The following is an 18,318-nucleotide window of genomic DNA, read 5'->3' as shown; positions in this document are numbered from 1 at the left end:
TAAAACATCGTTTTAATATTGTTATATATTGTTATTTAGGCGGCATAAGCAGCCCTTATACCCTGTAAACTACTTCAAAGTAATTGCAATAATTTGTTTTATTTTAAATTTTTAACTGGGTCTCACATTTAAGTGTCCAAATATAAATAAAATAAGTAAAGTATAGTGTAAAGTGTAACATACAGTTCGGCGACGCGGGCTTGAGTCGCTCGTGCAGGCGACGTAAGGGAGGCGTTGATGAGAATGGCGTCCTGAAACAATATAATATAATACTTTTATTTTTTCTTATTTTTCTCTTGTTTTTATTTTTTTATCTTGCAATAAATATAATTATGAAAGTAAAATATATATCGCTACGTATCTGTTACTCGTTCTAGAAAAAGTATTTGTTATTTTAATATTTTAAGTGACTTAAAGTAATTGTTAGTTTTACATATATAATTATAATTAATTAACATTTAATAAGTATTTTCTCTGGAACATTTTTTATTATTATTTGGGTAGTAAAATAATTTGTAAATGTCCCTTCCTAACTTCCTAATAAGTCATAACTAAGTTACTTGGGAATAAGTAATAGACAACAACACAATGTAATTCATCTAACATTATACAAATATGAAAACCTTAATCAAAAATAAAAAAATGAAACTAATAACCTAAAAAAGAGAACCAACAATTAAATGTCCATGCACTAATTCTTTGTAGGTAATACTTTTATAAACTGTTGCACTTAATTACACACTTAAATAAAATCTAATTGATAACAACTTTTAACGATAAATAATTTACAGTGAAAGTTATATATCATCAATTTAAAATGGCAGCAACGGCGAGCGTCTGTCTCCGATCCTCTGTGAAACGTGGTGCCATCTTTCAATTCAATTTATAAATAGTTTATCTGTAGATAAAGTTAAAATGGTACTCACGTGATACCGCTCACTCGGGCATGTTGTTTGTTGGAGGGCGTGGCGGGTGTAAGCGTGGGTGTGGTGGGTGTGGGCGCGTGCGTGGGCGGCGCAAGCGCGGCGGCGGCCACCGCGCGCGTCTGCTCGCGGCGACGCACCAGGAAACCCATGCGGTAGGACGCTATAGCCGCCCAAGCTATGCATCTGGAAATTCATATTATAAAAATCTTTGTTGTAAAAAGCAAAATGCAAATGTCAATAAATATAAAGGCATGAACATCTGTCATTCTGGAAGACAGGTAAATATCTAATTCATTGTACATGATAAAAATATTGTGCTAAAAGTAACAGAAATTATAGGAGTTCAATTTCAATAGAAAATCGTCTCTTTAAATTTGATTTAATCATCAACAAAAACTGTTCAACCTTAAACTTATATAGCTTCAACAGAATTTGATTTAGACAAAATCATATTTAAAAATGTAATATACGATACATTGATTGTTAGAATAAAACATAAAAGAGATGAGCCGTCGTGGCACAGGGAATAAAATATTTAACATTTTCATTTCTTCGTTTTGGTAACAAGACAAAACGCAATTCTCTTCACTCTACAATGCTATGTACGGAATAACGTATTAAACAGAAAAAAAGATAATAACAATCAATATAAACTCACCTAAACCGCTTAACACCTTTCATAGGCTGTGCTGCCTCACTGGCCGGCAGTCTGTACCTTCTCTCCAGCTCCGTGTACCCGGCGACCACTCGTTGCAGGTACCGCTTCTGCCATATAAGGGCTTTACGGGAACTCTCCGAGCGAGCCCAACGACTGTGAAGGTAGCGGATCTGTGGAGACAATATAGATATAAATGTATTTAATTTTATTGTTTTTTTTTCTTAGCTTACTATTCTAGAACATAAATATATGAATATACAGTGTTTCTGTCATCACTACTTTAAATTCCTTAATTAAATTCCCTCACTTTAGGTTCCCTCTGCCTACCCTGCTGTATGCGGAATACAGCATGAAGCTGATTTTTTAATCTATTTTTATGAGCTGTAAACATATTAAGTTATATGTACAATAATGTAATAGTTACAGGTTTCTGTTAGTCAAGTATTTTTTTAATATTATTAAAACGACAAATTATATCCTTACTTAATTTGCTCTTTATCGTGATAAAAAAAACTCCTTAAAACGACAGAATTTTTTTGTACATACAGCATTACTTAAAATTATTAAAATAATAATAATAATTCATGTTAATTTTTTTTATAACAGAAAGATAGAACTTATTATTATGTTTTGTTTTTAAATAATGTTATTTTTCAGGTTTTTATAAAAAAAAACTAAAAAAATATTCATTTAATAATAATATCGAATACAATAACAAAACCTTTTTGCACTCTTTTTAAGTATTCCATAGCACAAAATTTAAATAAAGAAATAAAATGTCATAAAAATTAACTGTCAAATTAACAATTTGTCAGTAGTATTATGGCCGCGAAAATATACGTTTAATATTTTTATATTTCATATATTTTATTTATTTATTTATTATTATTATGATATTTGCAAAGTAAATTGAAATTGCGTATAAATATATAAGAAATGGAGCCGTCGAAAATAGATCGTGAACTTAAATTACCTAACATGGTGTAAGTACAATATTTAGATATTATAAAAGAGGGAAGAATATAAGACAATATACATGTGATGCGGGTTTTACTTCAATATTAATTGACCACATATTTGTTTGTTTATCCTTACATATCTCTCGCATTTTTTGGGGTGAAGAAATGGAACGATCGCGTACAGTTGTAAGATCAATCCGTTTTTTGCCAGTGTTTAACGCTGTACATTATTTAGGCAAATATCTATATCATGAAAACTATAATATTAAAAAGTAAAATTCCCTTACTAGAATTTGAATCTACAATTATGTTCATAAGTGTTTGTAATTTTTTTATACTACCGACGTCCGTACTAATACCCTACGTTTTAATATGCTGCATTTTGTACAATCACGCTCAATGAAAAAAACCCTCAAGTGCAATTAGATCTTACATCCAAGGCATTTATAAAAAGAAGGTATATAGAATATATTTTTTTCTAAGCATGTGCGGCGACCACCCATCGTTCACCAAAACTGAACTAAACATGAAAGAAATTAAAGTGGAGTGCAAGGAGAAAGAAAAGGATAAGAATGCGTCATGCTCCTTTCCTAGAATTTCACCAACTGTAAGTATTTTCGCTTACACCTAGTTTTTTTATTTATCGAGTTGATGTTATTATCTGCAGAAATAACAGTTTAGTTTAATTTTGCCTAATTTTAAATATGTGTTTCTAAGTTGAAGAAACCTACAAAGTTATCTAAGCTATATATTTTCAATTATATATAATTAGAATTGGTTTATTTTATAACTTCAACTTCAACTATAACAAACATTTATTTCTTCTTTAAGCTTCACACTGTATCCCATTCTCTATTTTCCGTTGGAAACCAGAATGAAAAACAACTTTTTTATAGTATTATGATTATTATCAATATAATTTTGTAATATAATATTTACTATGTTTCCAGTCATCACGCACGAAGCCCTGTGACTTAGACCGTTCCCGCATCAGAACTACCTCTGATCACGCAATACGGACGCTTGCTAAACCACGTTTATCGAGCGAGTACATACGATCCGATTTGTTTGCTCAAGGGAATAAGGAGCTGGTCCAAGGTTCGATTTGCGTTTGTATATAGTATTAACTATTATTGGAAATTACATGATACTTTCTATTTTTGTTCTGAATTAACAAACATATGATGGTTGTGAATTTGATTTCCACAAAAAAAAAAGATTTTTAAACATTCTGATTCCTTCGGTCTCGTTATACAAAATGTACAAAAATGTCTAAAAACCCTTGATATATTGTCTCTTTATTATAATCTTTGCCTTTCCAAAATTTAGCTTATTCCATTAGAAAAGTTCGGCAGTTTCCGTTGGTTTATATATTTGTCTTTATTCACATTATTGATTTACTCAATCTTCTCATAATTTCTACATTACGTAGTTTCAGTTAGTCACCTATCTTTCTTTATAATGCGAGTGGGTGCTATCATATTCTATTGAATTCTATTGAATTGCCTATTCTATTGAATTTTCTCAGAAACTCTAAGCATTTTTACAGTTTTTTTTATTTCAATGGTTAATGTAACTTATTATTTATAGCAACATTAGGTAGTTTCCGCTGGCCGCCATACCTTGTGTGCGCATGGGTACTCTCAGTGGCGGCGGCGCACGTGCTGCACGCACTCGTGGCTTTACTGGGCGCCGCTTTGCCTACTTTACGGTACTTTGTTTTGTTTATATTGATATTTGTTTTTAAGTTAAAATTTTGCTTTCTTTTTATATTACTTAAGTAATTAGATTTATTTGTCTATCTATTTAAATTAAATGCCTTAGTTTATATATTTGGACGTATATTTTAATATTGCAATAGCTTTGTCTACGTGTTATGTAAAGAATATTATGAATATGTAAAAGCTATTATATACAACAATAGTAACTAAAAAGGTCATTAAAGTTTGAAAAAGTCAAACCTAAGATTGAGAAAATATATATTTTCCCTGTCATGTATCCCGTATATGTTTTTTTATGTCTCAGTGCCCTGTCATGTATCCCGTATATGTTTTTTTATGTCTCAGTGCTTTTTCTTTATACAGCAACCTATGTCAGTACTTTCGTACATGGACAGAGAGAAGCTGGCGAACGGAAAGCGGAGACACTACGTGGCATCTCCAACCAGCCCTACTGGCAGCTCTCACCGCTCTGTTATACACGGTATGCGGTCTGTTGACGTGTGTGCACGCTCTAGCACTGTGGGCGCTGCACCCGCAGTACGGCGACACTGACCGCGAGTGTCGCGACGCTCGTGACACTCGCGTCACTGATTATTTGGACACCAGCGATTTGCAAATTGATCACACTAAATAGAATTACAATTATTTATGTAATAATTTTTGTTTTTAATATATTAAAAGCGATATTTAAAATTATTTGTTTTTTTAACATGAGCTGCGAATTTAATAATTAAATAAACTTTATTTCAGCTGAATATAACAAATCATACATATATATTTCTAACACTGATATTCAATATATATATATTATATATATTGTAATATTCGAAAACATGGCATAAACCAAAATATAAATATAACAATAAAATAATTTGAAATGGACTTTTATTTCAATATACATTTAAATAATATAATTTAAAAAAAAAACAATACAAAAATATCTATCTCTTAAAACTTACAGCTTGCTCTTTATCATGGTCTTGCTGTTGTTGTTGCTGTTGTAGTTGCTGTTGCTGCAAACGCAACAACTCCGGACTGTCACCGAGACATCGTCGTAGTGTCGATATTTCTCTAGCTAGATCGGTTTTCTCGTTTTCTATATCCGTCTAGAAAAATATTAACATAATTACTTATTTAGTGATGAAAGAAAAAAAACAAAATCAAATGTTATTTTATAAAAAAATGTTATTACAAACAAAAAATCTGTGTGTCTTATCTGTAAACGCAATAGATTCTGGGTTCGGTTACCACTCGAGGAAATGAAATATTTAATATTCTAATTTAATCGATCTGGTATTAGAGTTAAGACAGTGCTTCCAAAAAAATTGTTTAAAATATTTTTTTTGTAGTACCTAATTCAGTATTTTGCGTAAGTACTTACGTTATTAATCAAATTCCGTCCGGCAGTCAGTTTTCTTTCAAGTCGTATGATGGTGGCGCTCTGCGTGTGTAACACTTCTTTAGCGCGCGCTAACTCTACTGATGTCTCATGTTTTTGTCTAAAAGAAAATATATAAATAATCAATAAAATATTTATTGGCATAGTGAACAGAAAAGGATTTTTTGTTAATACGTTATTTAAAAAAATGTAAATATATTTTACCATAATATAATTATTATATGTCAATAAGCACTTAATATACAAACATTCAATAAAACCAACAGTCTTACCTTTTTAATTTAACGATTTCTACATGAAGCGCTGTGTAATCGCTTCTGCGTCCAATATTATACCTATTAACTAGCACAAGCGTAAAGCGCTTCACGAAAACGACAATCTTACCTCCTCAACTCAGCGAGCTCCGCTTTAAGCGCAGCACAGCGCTGCGTGAGCGCGTCGGCGTCACGTCGTTGCTGAGCTCGAGCCGCCTCGAGCGCGGCCGCCAGCTCGGCGCCGCGCCGCTGCTCGAGCTCGAGCCGCGCGCGCAGTAGGGACGCCTCACTGGCTGAGCGCGCGCTACGCTCTTTCTGTAAACAGATAACATATACATTTTTGAACATAATAGAAGTTTGATAATATTAACTAACTAAATACTCATCATTCTAGCTCTCCACTTAGTATATGGTCATAATTGTAATTAAAACCCAAAACTATGGGTTTTAATTTTAACTGAGAAATAGATATTTAAAATAATACAGATGGTAAATGTATAAACTATTGTACAATATTATTTTTATTAGTAAGATTAGATAGTTGCATAGACCTTAAAAGAAGATATTTTCTTATCTTCATTTTTAACACACACTATAACACTCTAAGGAGATTAAATGCCTGTAATAACTATATACATTTAATGTTTAGGTATTAGCTTGCGACTGTAAACGCGACACGACGCGACTGTAAACGTATGGTATCGATTTCCATTCAACAAATGAAATATTTAATATTTTAATTTCCTCCCTCCGGTAACGAGGCAAAGCGCGGCTACTCAACAAACACGCCTTCAGAATCCGGCGGAGAAGTGGGAAACGAAAGTCTTAATAGGAACAGAGTGTCCTAACATTAGATACCTTTATTCCCTCTATCTAATCTGCTATGTGCGGGATATAGAGTGAACCTATGCACACATACAAATGACATTCAAAACATCTAACCTCTTGCTGCAACTGGTCAGTGGGCGTAGAGGGCGGTAAAGCTCGCTCCAACTGGTGTAAACGTTGTAGTAACTCCTGTTCCCGTTCTTGCACTTCTAGTTCTGACTTCATTGCACTTTCTAAACGACGTTTTAGCATTTCTATCATGTTTGAGTCTTGGTTCTGTTAAAAAAATGATAAAGAGGTAAATTAGAGCTGAAAATAAAGGAAGAACAAAAGTAGAGACAGTAGCGTTTGGCGATCCGTTCTATCTGACTATCCAAATAAATTAAACTTAAGTGTTTTGATATTTAAATTAATGAAAAATATAATAATATATCAATTATATCAACTTTGTTTCAATATTGCCATTATCATGCAAATTTTTTATACTAGTAGGTTTTTTCCCGTTACTAATTTGTACTGGATCAAAAATATAATGTATTAACGTTATTAAAATACAATATTTCTTTAATTTCATATATCGATATGTCCTAACACTAGGTTCCAAGGTCCCTTTTGCCTACCGGGATACAGCATGAAGATAGAAGAAAACAAATATATAAAATTTACGCGTAAATTTCAATAAAATAATCTATTTATATAAAATACAAAATACACATACATGTAAAGTATCCGAGTTGTCCTTCTGTGCGTCTAACAATAGAGCGAGGCGCGCTGAGTTGTCCCGTTCGGCGTCGAGACGTAACCGCGCTGATTGCACCTCCGTTGATAGCTTGTCGCGAACCCTGCCAATCAAAATTAAATATATAGTTACGAATTTACTAATACATTTTATATAATTATTTTTAAGAAAATAACATTATATTTGCATTGTGTCCTCCTTCCCTATATACACATTTACATGCAAGAATACCGCAAGGTTTTCTTAATTCGTTCAGTAGTTAGAACAAACGTCCGACCTGACAGATTTTCACATTTATAATATTAATAATTATTAAGGACCGTCGTAGCCCAGGGGCACAAGGGTGTGATTGTAACGATCCCCGATCGAACTGTTCGATCCCCACTCAATAAAAATATTTATCTAAATTTATAATTCCATTTCTTCGCTCTGGTGTCTAGGCAAAGCGCGGCGTTGAGTTCCGCCACTGAACAAGCAATAAATTGCCTTGCCTAAAATTCACCGAAAAGTGCGGAACGGAGTGACTTAACACTAGGTTTCCTCTGCCTACCCTGCTGTGTGCGGGATACAGCGTGAAGCTGGTTTAATTAATTAATTTATATTAATATATGAACAAAATTATCTTAACAATGGATTGCTAGGTTCTTCCTGCCTATTCTAGGGAAAAATAGGGAGTATAAAAAATTGGGAGTAAGATGAGATACATATATGTATATTTACGTCCGTACATACATTAATAAATATTTACCTATTAAGTTCATTAATAAGCGCGTCCTTATCCTGCAGTCGACACTCCAGGTGTCGTAACTGCATCTCCAACTTTTCGTTTTCACTCCGCAGGCGACTGTAGCGCTCCGACGACGACGACTGCACTGAGCTCGTTGATCTACTGTACAGTTTAAAAAATATATTCTAACATATATTTTACATTTATTCTTTTGTTTTTACATTTATTCTTTTGAGCTAATTGCGGCTTCGCCCGCTTTAGCTGTTGTATTATAGCTAAAAAATATATATTTTTTATATAAATTGTAACATGTGTTATTCTATAGTAGAAGCTATATTATTGTACAGTTTCATCTAAATCTTTTAAGTACTTTTTGCCTCAAAGTGAAACAAGCATGATGGGTGTTTGTTCCACTTTGACTTACAAAGTTTCATATCTTTAATATTAGTAGAATTAAGTAAACATTTTATAAAACAATAAAAAAACAATACAACATTATTTTTATTAGTACTGAGGACTAGATGGTTGCATAGACTTCAAAAGAAAGTATTTGAGTGTATGACAATAATAAATACTTACTTGGAAGTATTTAATGCCAGGCGTGGTATGTCGTCCCTTTCATCGCTGCTTGCTGATAAAATCTGGAGAAAAAAAAAACAAAACTCACATATAAACAAGCGATGACAATAAAGGATTCGATTCCCATAGAAATTTGTATTTATTTATACTTTGTATACAAACAATCATAAAAACCCCTAAGCGAAGATATTTGAACCCGCTACCTGCTCCATAATATCCTCGTCGAGCGCATGCGAGTAGTGCAGCTGGTCGCGGAGAGCTCGTTCTAGCTCCGCGGTGGGGGACCTCACTGCGAGTGCTCTACTCTCTTCTCTCTGCGCCTGCGTCTCTGTTTCTACGGTTGGTTGACGTAGCCTGTTGTATATTTAATGGTAAGGGCTTTAAAATAATAAATGCAAGGTTTTCTATACAAATATTAGGTTTAACAATTTTACAATATACATGCATATTTGTTTTGCCTATTGTGAAGTTTTTATTAATGTTACTGATACACGAATTTGCTGAATCATAAAAAAATATTTAAATATTAAAGATATTGGTAAATCTTTATATATTAAAGATTTACCAATTTCCTAAACATAAAAAATTACAAATTATGCAAACAGATTGTAACTTGTAAAAAAAACACAAAGAAATTAATTTATTTTTTAATTACTGTACCTTTCAACAATTTCCCTCATATGCATGAGCTCAGCCTCTAACTCCTGACATTTCTCCGCTTTGTCTCGTAGCTTTTCTTTTAACTCACTAATATTGGACTCTTCACGCAACCTGAAACCATATACAATAATATTACTATAAGAATAAAATTTTTCTTTTTTGTTTTTGGACATTTCCTTAGTATTAATAATAAATATAACACTATACACTTGTACTCATGTCAAAAGGCCGCTTTTCGATAACATTTAATACGTTTTTAGATAATTAGGGAAACATCGCTCATTGGTGCAAAAACGATATAAAAAAATGTGTAAATACGTTTACACATTTTTTTAATATTGCGTAATATAAAATTAATTATAAATAAGTCCTACATATAATCAATCAAACAAATCTGTGCATCAATCTACAGATAATTATAGAGTAAAAAACAGGATAATCTAATACTTTTTAAACTATTACACGTCAAATAATTCACAGTTTTAAGGCAATTATTTACTATAAAAAATAAAACATAAATAGTTAATAAATGCATATAAATAGTCCTGTACTGAAAACGAATATATTTATGAGTAGTAGATCTTATTATCGTAGATAAGTAGTAGATCTTATCTAAGAGGGAGGAAGGTGTATAGGAGTATACTGCTTATAGTATGATTATGAGGCTTATAAAACAATATAAGAGAATAGAGGGTGAAAGAGAGTTACGAACCTTGCTTGTACTTCGTCAAGACGGTCTTTTGCGTTTTGTAGTTGTTTTGTGAGAGTACTGTTGCTGGTGCGCGCCTCTGTCAGGTCTAACTTAGCCTTTGCTAGCTCGAAGGCCTGTTGAAACAATTATTTCATAAAGAAAATAATAAACGACAACGACGTCCTGACATGTAATTAATCTGTTTAATTAATTTGAACTTGATCAAGATTTTATTTATACTAGTATATGATATATTGCCTTTTCTTAGCTTCCCTGTCTCCTGAATACAGCAGAGTAGGCAGGGGAAACCTAGTGTAATGTGTGGTCAAATCAATTTGCTCCTTACTGCCCAATTTTCGAGACTACGCGTATGGAATAACGGAACTCTACGCCACGCCAAAGTGAATCGTGTTTACAAGTTTAAAATTGAATAGAAATGTAACAACAAAAAATATAACAAATATTACCTTATCATTTAATTCCTTCTTGTGGAAATCGAGCTCATGTTGTAACAACGATATTTGCTTTTTAATTTTAACCAACTGTTTCTTATCATTGACCGCCTGTCGCATCGTTATCATTGTATTGTCTTCATTCTTATTTCTCGGCGACGGACTCCTCGATATCATTTTTAATTGTTCCTTTAATAGTGCTATTTCACTGTGATACGAATGTACATCCTCATTTAGTATTTCTATTTCAGTCTCTTTATCTTTGAGCTTGTCGTTCAGGTCTTTTAATTCATCTATTCTTGATGTCAGATCGTTGTTTATAGAGTTCAGTCTTTCTAATTCAGTATCGCTGTTCTGTAATTTAATTGACGCGTTTTCTTGTTCTTTCTCTAATTTGGTTAATTTAAGTTTCAGATCTTTATTTTCGTAGCTGAGCTGATCGTTTTCTTCTATAACTTTTGCGATATCACGATTCAAAGAAGCCACTGAATCCCGTACTTGGAATAGCTCGTTGGTTTTTCCATGTAAAGCTTCTTTGAGATTCTCCATTTCCTCCGTCTTATCGGTAAGACATCTTTGTAAATCATCTAATCGGTCCAAATGCTGATTTAAACTGTCAATCTGTTGATTTTTTTCGGATACCATTTGTTCAAGCTTTTCTAACTCATTCATTTTATCTCTTAGCTGTTTGTTTTCTATTTCATATTGTTCTAACGATGTATTTCGAGATTGAATGTCATTTAATGTAGTTTCCAGTTCAGTTATTTTATTTGTTAAGTTACGTTTCTCTTTGGCGAGCTCTAATATCATATTCTCACGACGGAGAATATCTTCTTTAAGCAAGTGTAAATCTTTAGCCTTTTCAGCAGCGTCCTGTGTAAGTTCTTCTAGTCTTTGTTCTAGAAGCTTCTTATTGGAAGAGAAGTTTTCTAATTGATTCTCATAAAATTTCTTATCATTCTCCATAGTCGCCATAGTATTTTCTAAAAGGCCTTTCAATTCTTCAACCTCTTCTTTTAACGCTGGGAACTCACAGAGTTGCTCTTCTGCGTTCTTAAGTTCTGACTTACAAGTTTCTAATTCATTTCTAGATTTTTTTATTTCATGTTTTAGTTGAGTTAGAATATCTGGAAAGTTCTCCTGTTTTACATCTAACGTGATGCCTAGTTCACGTAACGACGTGAATTCATCTTGAGTTTTGTTATCAGATGCTTCTAAAGAAAAGTTAATTTTTTTGGGCTCAACACTGATGTCTTTACTCTCACTGACTTCTCTGTTTGGATACATTGAACAGTTATCTGGTATATTATGTTCCGTAGAATGCTTCACCCTATCACCAAATTTATCAATTGTACCAAATATTGTGGTTTCATTTGCATTTCTTTTATAGCCATCTTTATTTTGTGTTGACGTTAAATGTGCTGGTAGCGAATCAGCCCGAGGTGTATAATTCATATCAAAATGATCAACGAAGTCTATATTTAGAGAACTCATATTAGGTCTTTGGACTTCTGGCGGCAATGTTTTATTTAAGTTAGTTCTATCTTTGAGTTCGTGAGCTAAACTTAAGTTTAGAGTTTTGAGTTCCGCTCGTCGCATTTGTTGGTCTTGTTCATCATATTCCGATATAGAGACTATGTCGCTTAGAGTGCGAGCCGAGGCTTTCGCCTCGATCACTTCGCTTTTTTGATTATCTTCGTCTTGTAATTTAAGAGCTGTGAATGAATCATAATATAAATTAGTAAAGTCTAGACAGATCTGTCACAGTGTGCAGTTAACCTAAATAGATGCAACGAACTTGGATATGGTCCAAGCTGGGCGTTAAACATATATGTAAGTTGTTGTAAATGTCTTATGCGACATAACATATAAGACCATAAGCTTTGTAAATATTAATTTAGATTTGACAAGTGTCTTGTAGACAAAAGGCAAACATTAATCCCTTCGTAGTATTGGACACGTCAACTAGATATTCCTACTACATTTTTTCCTCTACAAACAACAAATAAAGAGAAATGGTTACAATGAGATATGGCAGGGTCCGTTTTCCATCTGAATTCGAAACATCGTGTGCCTGAGTGGCGGAACTCAACGCCGCACTTAGCAATGTTTAAAATATAAAATCACATAAACTTACCCATAATTTCATTAAGTTGTAAGTCTCTGTCTCGGAGCGCGGCCTCTAATTCCGCTATCTTAGTCTGCGCCTTGAATAGTTCCCGTTCTAATACTATTACTTTATCTTTTGTATTACCTATAGAAATTACATTTTTGTAAGAACAAGTTATTATGTCATTATTTTTTTAGCGTAATTATGCACCGCACCGCACACAGCAGAGTAAACCTGGACAGGGAACTTGGGAACTCAGTGTTAGAACACTCACTCCCATTAAGATGAGGATCCCGTTTCTCACTTTCTGCTGAATTCTGGAGACAATGCACGTTGGGTGGCAGAAGCTCAACGACGCGTTTTGCTTCGTTACCAGAGCGAATAAATAAAATATTAAATATTTTATTTTTTCGAGTGGGAATCGAATGTATAATCGTCGTGTACAGTCACATGCGAATATATTCGACGCGAACTATAAACTTACGCGAATTCCCGTATAACAGATTTTGGTCGCCATTCTTGTCTCTTTCTTCTAGATTCTGTTTCAATCGGGTCAATTGTTTGTCTTTAGCCTCTAATTCCTCTTTTAACCTTTGTACCTGCAAGTTATCGTACAAAAAATGCATTAAAGATAAAATTAATCTTTTTAATCATTTTTATTTTTTAATTTAAAATAAATATAAAATTTGCCAATAGCAAATGCATAAAAAAAATATAAGCATTAAATTTACTTATATTTAGTTAGCTATTCAATTGTTTAGATAGCCCTTCTACTGTCAATTTTATTAAAGTTTGTGTCAAATTTATATTTAAAAAAAATAAAAAATCTGCTTTACGCTGTATCCCGCACACAGCAGGGTAGGCAGAGGTAACCTAATGTTAAGAAACTTACATTTAATAAATACTATTATAACCATTCCTATCTGTCAACTATCGTAATTGCTGAGACGCCATCATCAGATTATATTAATTTTAATTCTCTCTTATAACTTATAATTTACCAAAAAAAAAAAACAAAAACAATATCTCAGGAAGAAAATCTCATAACATGGAACATATGATCAACTGGTACATACACACATATGAATATTTAATTCAAGTAAATGACTCGAGATGATTCAATTATTCAATTACTGTAACTTGCACTAGCGAGAAGTTGTAGGTAGTCTAGGCCGAAATCTAGGCTACGTTAAGTAGCTGAATTACATAAAAAGATTATCCTGTTGAACACAGGTTTCTTAAATTTGTTTACTAGTTCTTATTAGTTTAACTTTTTATCTCTTATATAACAGGGTAAGTAGAGAAAAAAAATTTAGTGTTAAGATATTCCGTTATGCGCATACTGCCCGAATTCAAGACACTGCGCGTCAAGTGGCGGAACAAAAACTTTTGGCGAAAAAAATCCCGCTATTTTACTTAAAATGTTCAAATATTTTTGATTTTCACCGAGACAAAATCTGGCAACGCGGAGTGACAGTTCAATTTTTTTTTCAATTTTAAAATAGTTGTTTAACTAATGTTAATTAATTAAGCAACTGTAGCCCCGGCACAGGTGCTCACCTCAGCGTGCGCGTCGTGCAGGCGCACGCCCAGGTCGGAGGCGGCACAGTGCGCGAGCGCCTCCGCGTCGCAGCGCTGGCGCTGCAGGCGCGCCGACAGCGACGAGATGCGCAGCGCCTGCTCCGACATGCGCGCCTGGAGCACGTCGCGCTCAGCGCGCACCTCCTGGTACAGAATGGAACATAGTGCAGTGACTGGCAGAAAATATTTATACTGATAAGTTGTAACAGGCATATCAAAATTTCGATGTAGCTTGATGAAAACGTATGGCTTATTGGCTGGCTTGGACGGCTTCCAAGAGACGCAGGTTCAAATCCCACTACGTTTAAATTTTTATAATTTTTTAAAAAAGTAATAAATTTATTTAATTTATATTTACTTAGGTAAGTAGCAATAATTTAATTTAAGTATTTTTATTTCAACACATTATAGAATATTATTCACTGTCAACACGACAACAGCACTGCTTGCTTGTTATTGTACTCGCTATAAATAATGTCATGACAGGAAAATGAGGTTAATAATGTCCATTAAATGTTAACAGGCAATGCTTCCTCTTGACAAATTCATAAAGGATCTCCTCAAATGTGGCAAATATGAAAATATAAACAGCATATGTATCTGTCGTCTATATTCCAGTAAGTATATGATGGGTAGAGACAGAAAAGTTTTGAGATTTTGTTCAGAGGCGATCAACGAGTCAGATTAGAGATCGAACCCACAATTATCAAGTTTATAATCAGACACAAGCTCATTGCGTAACGATGACCTTTGTAGAGTAGGGAAAGGGGAACCTAGGAACTAGTGTTAAGAAACCCCGTTCCCATTAAGACACTTGCATTTTCTACTTTCCATCGAATTCTGGAAGAATTGTTTGCATTTCATATAGAAAATATCTATTTGTTTATATCTACAAATATTATCTTACTCGTTACTAAATTAAAAAATCACACTTACTTAAACAAACTAAAAACGTAAAAACACACCTAAAGAAACCAACGATCAAACCATTAGAAAATGAGTTTTCCACTTGGTTAAAGCTAATAGTCACACTGCGCGTAACCCTCAGTTAGCCGATCTAAATATACAACGCCCCAGTTCCCCGCGGAAAGTCCACGAGCAGTGCTGGGACTCAACGCTTCGAACATGTTTTATTATACAAACATTGTATTTGAAGCGTTTATAGCGGTTTTAACAACTGTTGCAACAACTTTACTGCTTTTACTTATGTTGCATGGATAAAAATAAGTTAGGGATTTTGCTAATGCTTATTAGGGTTCCGTGCGCAATGGGTAAAACGCCATCCTACTACTAAAATTTCGCTGTCTATACATCACCAGACTGTATCTCTTGAATTATTGGACAGTCGAATTTTTTACAGGTAATTTATTTCTCTTGCCTCTAAATAACAAATACTAAAAAAAAATATTAAGGGGGATCCCATATAACAAATATGATTTTTTAATGGTTTTTTTAGAAGGCGGAGCCCTACGTGCGCGAGTCCGACTCGCACTTGGCCAGTTTATATTTGAAAACAATATAGTGTAAATTTATCCCTTTTTTAACTTCAGACTAAGCGTTCCACATATATGTGGGACGGTGTGGTTTAGCCAGTAGACAGAAAAAAACTTAGTATCAAGAAACTCCATTCTCCGTTTTCCGTCCGAATTCGAGATAAATGAAAGAAAATTAAAAGGAAAACACTTCGTCTTATAAATATACAGGGTGTCCCAGGAGTCAACGATAAAACGAAACCAGGTGATAGACCAAGTCGTGACCGTTATGAGAAAAATATAAAAAAAAATCTTTGTCATGTATTTTTCATATTATATTGATTTTAAAAAATATCGGAAAAACCGATACCCTGTCATGGTTTTTCAAGTCCCAGGACTACAAATATTACTCTTTCTTCATTTTTTTTCTGTAATGTAATCATGAGTAACCGTTCTGTGAATTACAGTTTAAGATTTAAACATACCTGCATCAGTTTTCAATAAAATGTGGTGTTTTTGCCAAACATTTAATTCAAAATATTTAGTACACCCTACTTTAACCGACTGTACTATAAAAAAAATGTACTACACTGTTTTTGCAAGTAACTTTAAAAGTTGGCGCATTTAATCTGGATTCCGAAATGGTACAACACTTGCTGGATTACTTCTTTGTTGAAGAGAGAAAAATCGAAATACACGATAATCGGGATGACGTTCAGCTTTTTGGTATCTTTTCCGATACATTCTAGCTGCAGCATTTGCGTTACATAACCATTCTCCATGAATGAAATGCATATTGGCAACGTGTCATAGACCGAGTATATGGCCTGCGAGAGCCCGGATTCGAGCACTGTTCTTATAATTCCTGGGCCAGCCCCTAAGTCGGATAAGCGTTGCCTGGGCTAAGTGGCGGGAGATCACTGGTGTGGTCTGTGATCGCAGGATACCGTCCAAACTCTTATCCGTCTTATAGATCGTCGTGATCGATGCCTCCAGACTCGTGTATGACGGATCCTAGGTACCTGAACTTTTCCAACTTAGGGGATGACTTATAAGGATAGTGCTCGAGTCCGGGCTCTCGCAGGCCATATACTCGGTCTTTGACACATTACCAATATGCATTTCATTCATGGGGAATGGTTATGTAACGCAAATGCTGCAGCTAGAATGTATCGGAAAAGATACCAAAAAGCTGCACGTCGTCCCGATTATCGTGTATTTCGATTTTTCTCTCTTCAACAAAGAAGTAATCCAGCAAGTGTCGTACCATTTCAGAATCCAGATTAAATATAAGGACAGTCCGGCTCGAGTCCGGGCTCTCGCAGGCCATATACTCGGTCTTTGACACATTACCAATATGCATTTCATTCATGGGGAATGGTTATGTAACGCAAATGCTGCAGCTAGAATGTATCGGAAAAGACACCAAAAAGCTGCACGTCATCCCGATTATCGTGTATTTCGATTTTTCTCTCTTCAACAAAGAAGTAATCCAGCAAGTGTCGTACCATTTCAGAATCCAGATTAAATGCGCCAACTTTTAAAGTTACTTGCAAAAACAGTGTAGTACATTTTTTTTATAGTACAGTCGGTTAAAGTTGGGTATAGTAAATATTTTGATTTTAATGTTTGGCAAAAACACCACATTTTATTGAAAACTGATGCAGGTATGTTTAAATCTTAAACTGTAATTCACAGAACGGTTACTCATGATTACATTACAGAAAAAAAAATGAAGAAAGAGTAATATTTGTAGTCCTGGGACTTGAAAAACCATGACAGGGTGTCGGTTTTTCCGATATTTTTTAAAATCAATATAATATGAAAAATACATGACAAAGATTTTTTTTTATATTTTTCTCATAACTGTCACGACTTGGTCTATCACCTGGTTTCGTTTTATCGTTGACTCCTGGGACACCCTGTATATAGCATGGGTAAGATGAAGGTTTTTATTAAATATAATTCATTCCCCCCAGTGGATATCAAACCCACTACGCCATAATTATCTATAAAGACAGTCTTCATATTACAAATGTTGACTAGCAGAATTTCACTTTGTTCATAGTCTAGAAATGTTCTATATTTTTAGGTATTAAAATTGACTCTCCAGGTTTAGACTCATAAATATTACTTCCTATAGTAACCTAGTATAAGTTAAACAAGTAATAAGAAGTTATTTCTAGAAAATGTATATTTTAATGTCCTACTTTTGTTCTAAGATTTGAAGAGTAAACTATGAGAATCATAATTTACAGTAAAAGGGATTAAAACATTTTAGATCTTTCATAAACAAACAAATCTTAAATACGATAAGATTTTTGATTACAATTTATGATTTAACAGTGTATTAAAAGCGCTTTAGATTAAATGGACGTTTATTTTGAAAGTGGTGTAAGTCCATTTTTGAGAAAAATGAGCTATCACGTAATTCATGCTTAATTTAATGTAGTTTTTGTTTTGAACAACTTAAAATCAGTCGGTAAATGAAATTGCATAATCATCGACATACTAACCTTTAATTTTCTCGAAACAAAAGAACTTACACCACTCTCAAAATAA

The 18,318-nt window shown here is 33.7% G+C and overlaps 2 protein-coding genes across 4 annotated transcripts in view; one reads left to right on the top strand and one right to left on the bottom strand.

The window, feature by feature from the left end:
• Positions 1-18,318, bottom strand: part of LOC146539284 (uncharacterized) — a 65,523-nt gene that overhangs the window by 2,849 nt on the left and 44,356 nt on the right. For all 3 annotated transcript variants that reach the window (XM_085185536.1, XM_085185537.1, XM_085185540.1), the window contains 17 exons: positions 14,264-14,428; positions 13,188-13,302; positions 12,731-12,847; positions 10,609-12,308; positions 10,163-10,275; positions 9,451-9,561; positions 8,994-9,144; positions 8,791-8,852; positions 8,233-8,373; positions 7,464-7,587; positions 6,860-7,021; positions 6,048-6,232; positions 5,646-5,763; positions 5,224-5,370; positions 1,585-1,754; positions 927-1,109; positions 184-251 (listed from right to left, as the gene is read on the bottom strand). In XM_085185536.1, coding sequence (XP_085041662.1) covers positions 184-251; positions 927-1,109; positions 1,585-1,754; positions 5,224-5,370; positions 5,646-5,763; positions 6,048-6,232; positions 6,860-7,021; positions 7,464-7,587; positions 8,233-8,373; positions 8,791-8,852; positions 8,994-9,144; positions 9,451-9,561; positions 10,163-10,275; positions 10,609-12,308; positions 12,731-12,847; positions 13,188-13,302; positions 14,264-14,428 — 3,832 coding nt within the window. The remainder of the gene's footprint in view (positions 1-183; positions 252-926; positions 1,110-1,584; positions 1,755-5,223; positions 5,371-5,645; positions 5,764-6,047; positions 6,233-6,859; positions 7,022-7,463; positions 7,588-8,232; positions 8,374-8,790; positions 8,853-8,993; positions 9,145-9,450; positions 9,562-10,162; positions 10,276-10,608; positions 12,309-12,730; positions 12,848-13,187; positions 13,303-14,263; positions 14,429-18,318) is intronic.
• Positions 2,415-4,939, top strand: LOC146539285 (uncharacterized). Its single transcript, XM_085185918.1, has 4 exons — positions 2,415-3,150; positions 3,494-3,641; positions 4,134-4,254; positions 4,628-4,939. Exons 1-4 carry the CDS (start codon positions 3,028-3,030, stop codon positions 4,896-4,898), a joined length of 663 nt encoding a protein of 220 aa, XP_085042044.1. The 5' UTR covers positions 2,415-3,027; the 3' UTR covers positions 4,899-4,939.

The sequence above is a fragment of the Heliconius melpomene genome, chromosome 5 (assembly GCF_056956725.1).
Source record: "Heliconius melpomene rosina isolate 202511_hmr_F chromosome 5, ASM5695672v1, whole genome shotgun sequence".
NCBI lineage: Eukaryota > Metazoa > Arthropoda > Insecta > Lepidoptera > Nymphalidae > Heliconius > Heliconius melpomene.
The sequence above is the reverse complement of the archived record's forward strand: the minus strand, read 5'-3'. Positions and strand labels throughout refer to the sequence as shown.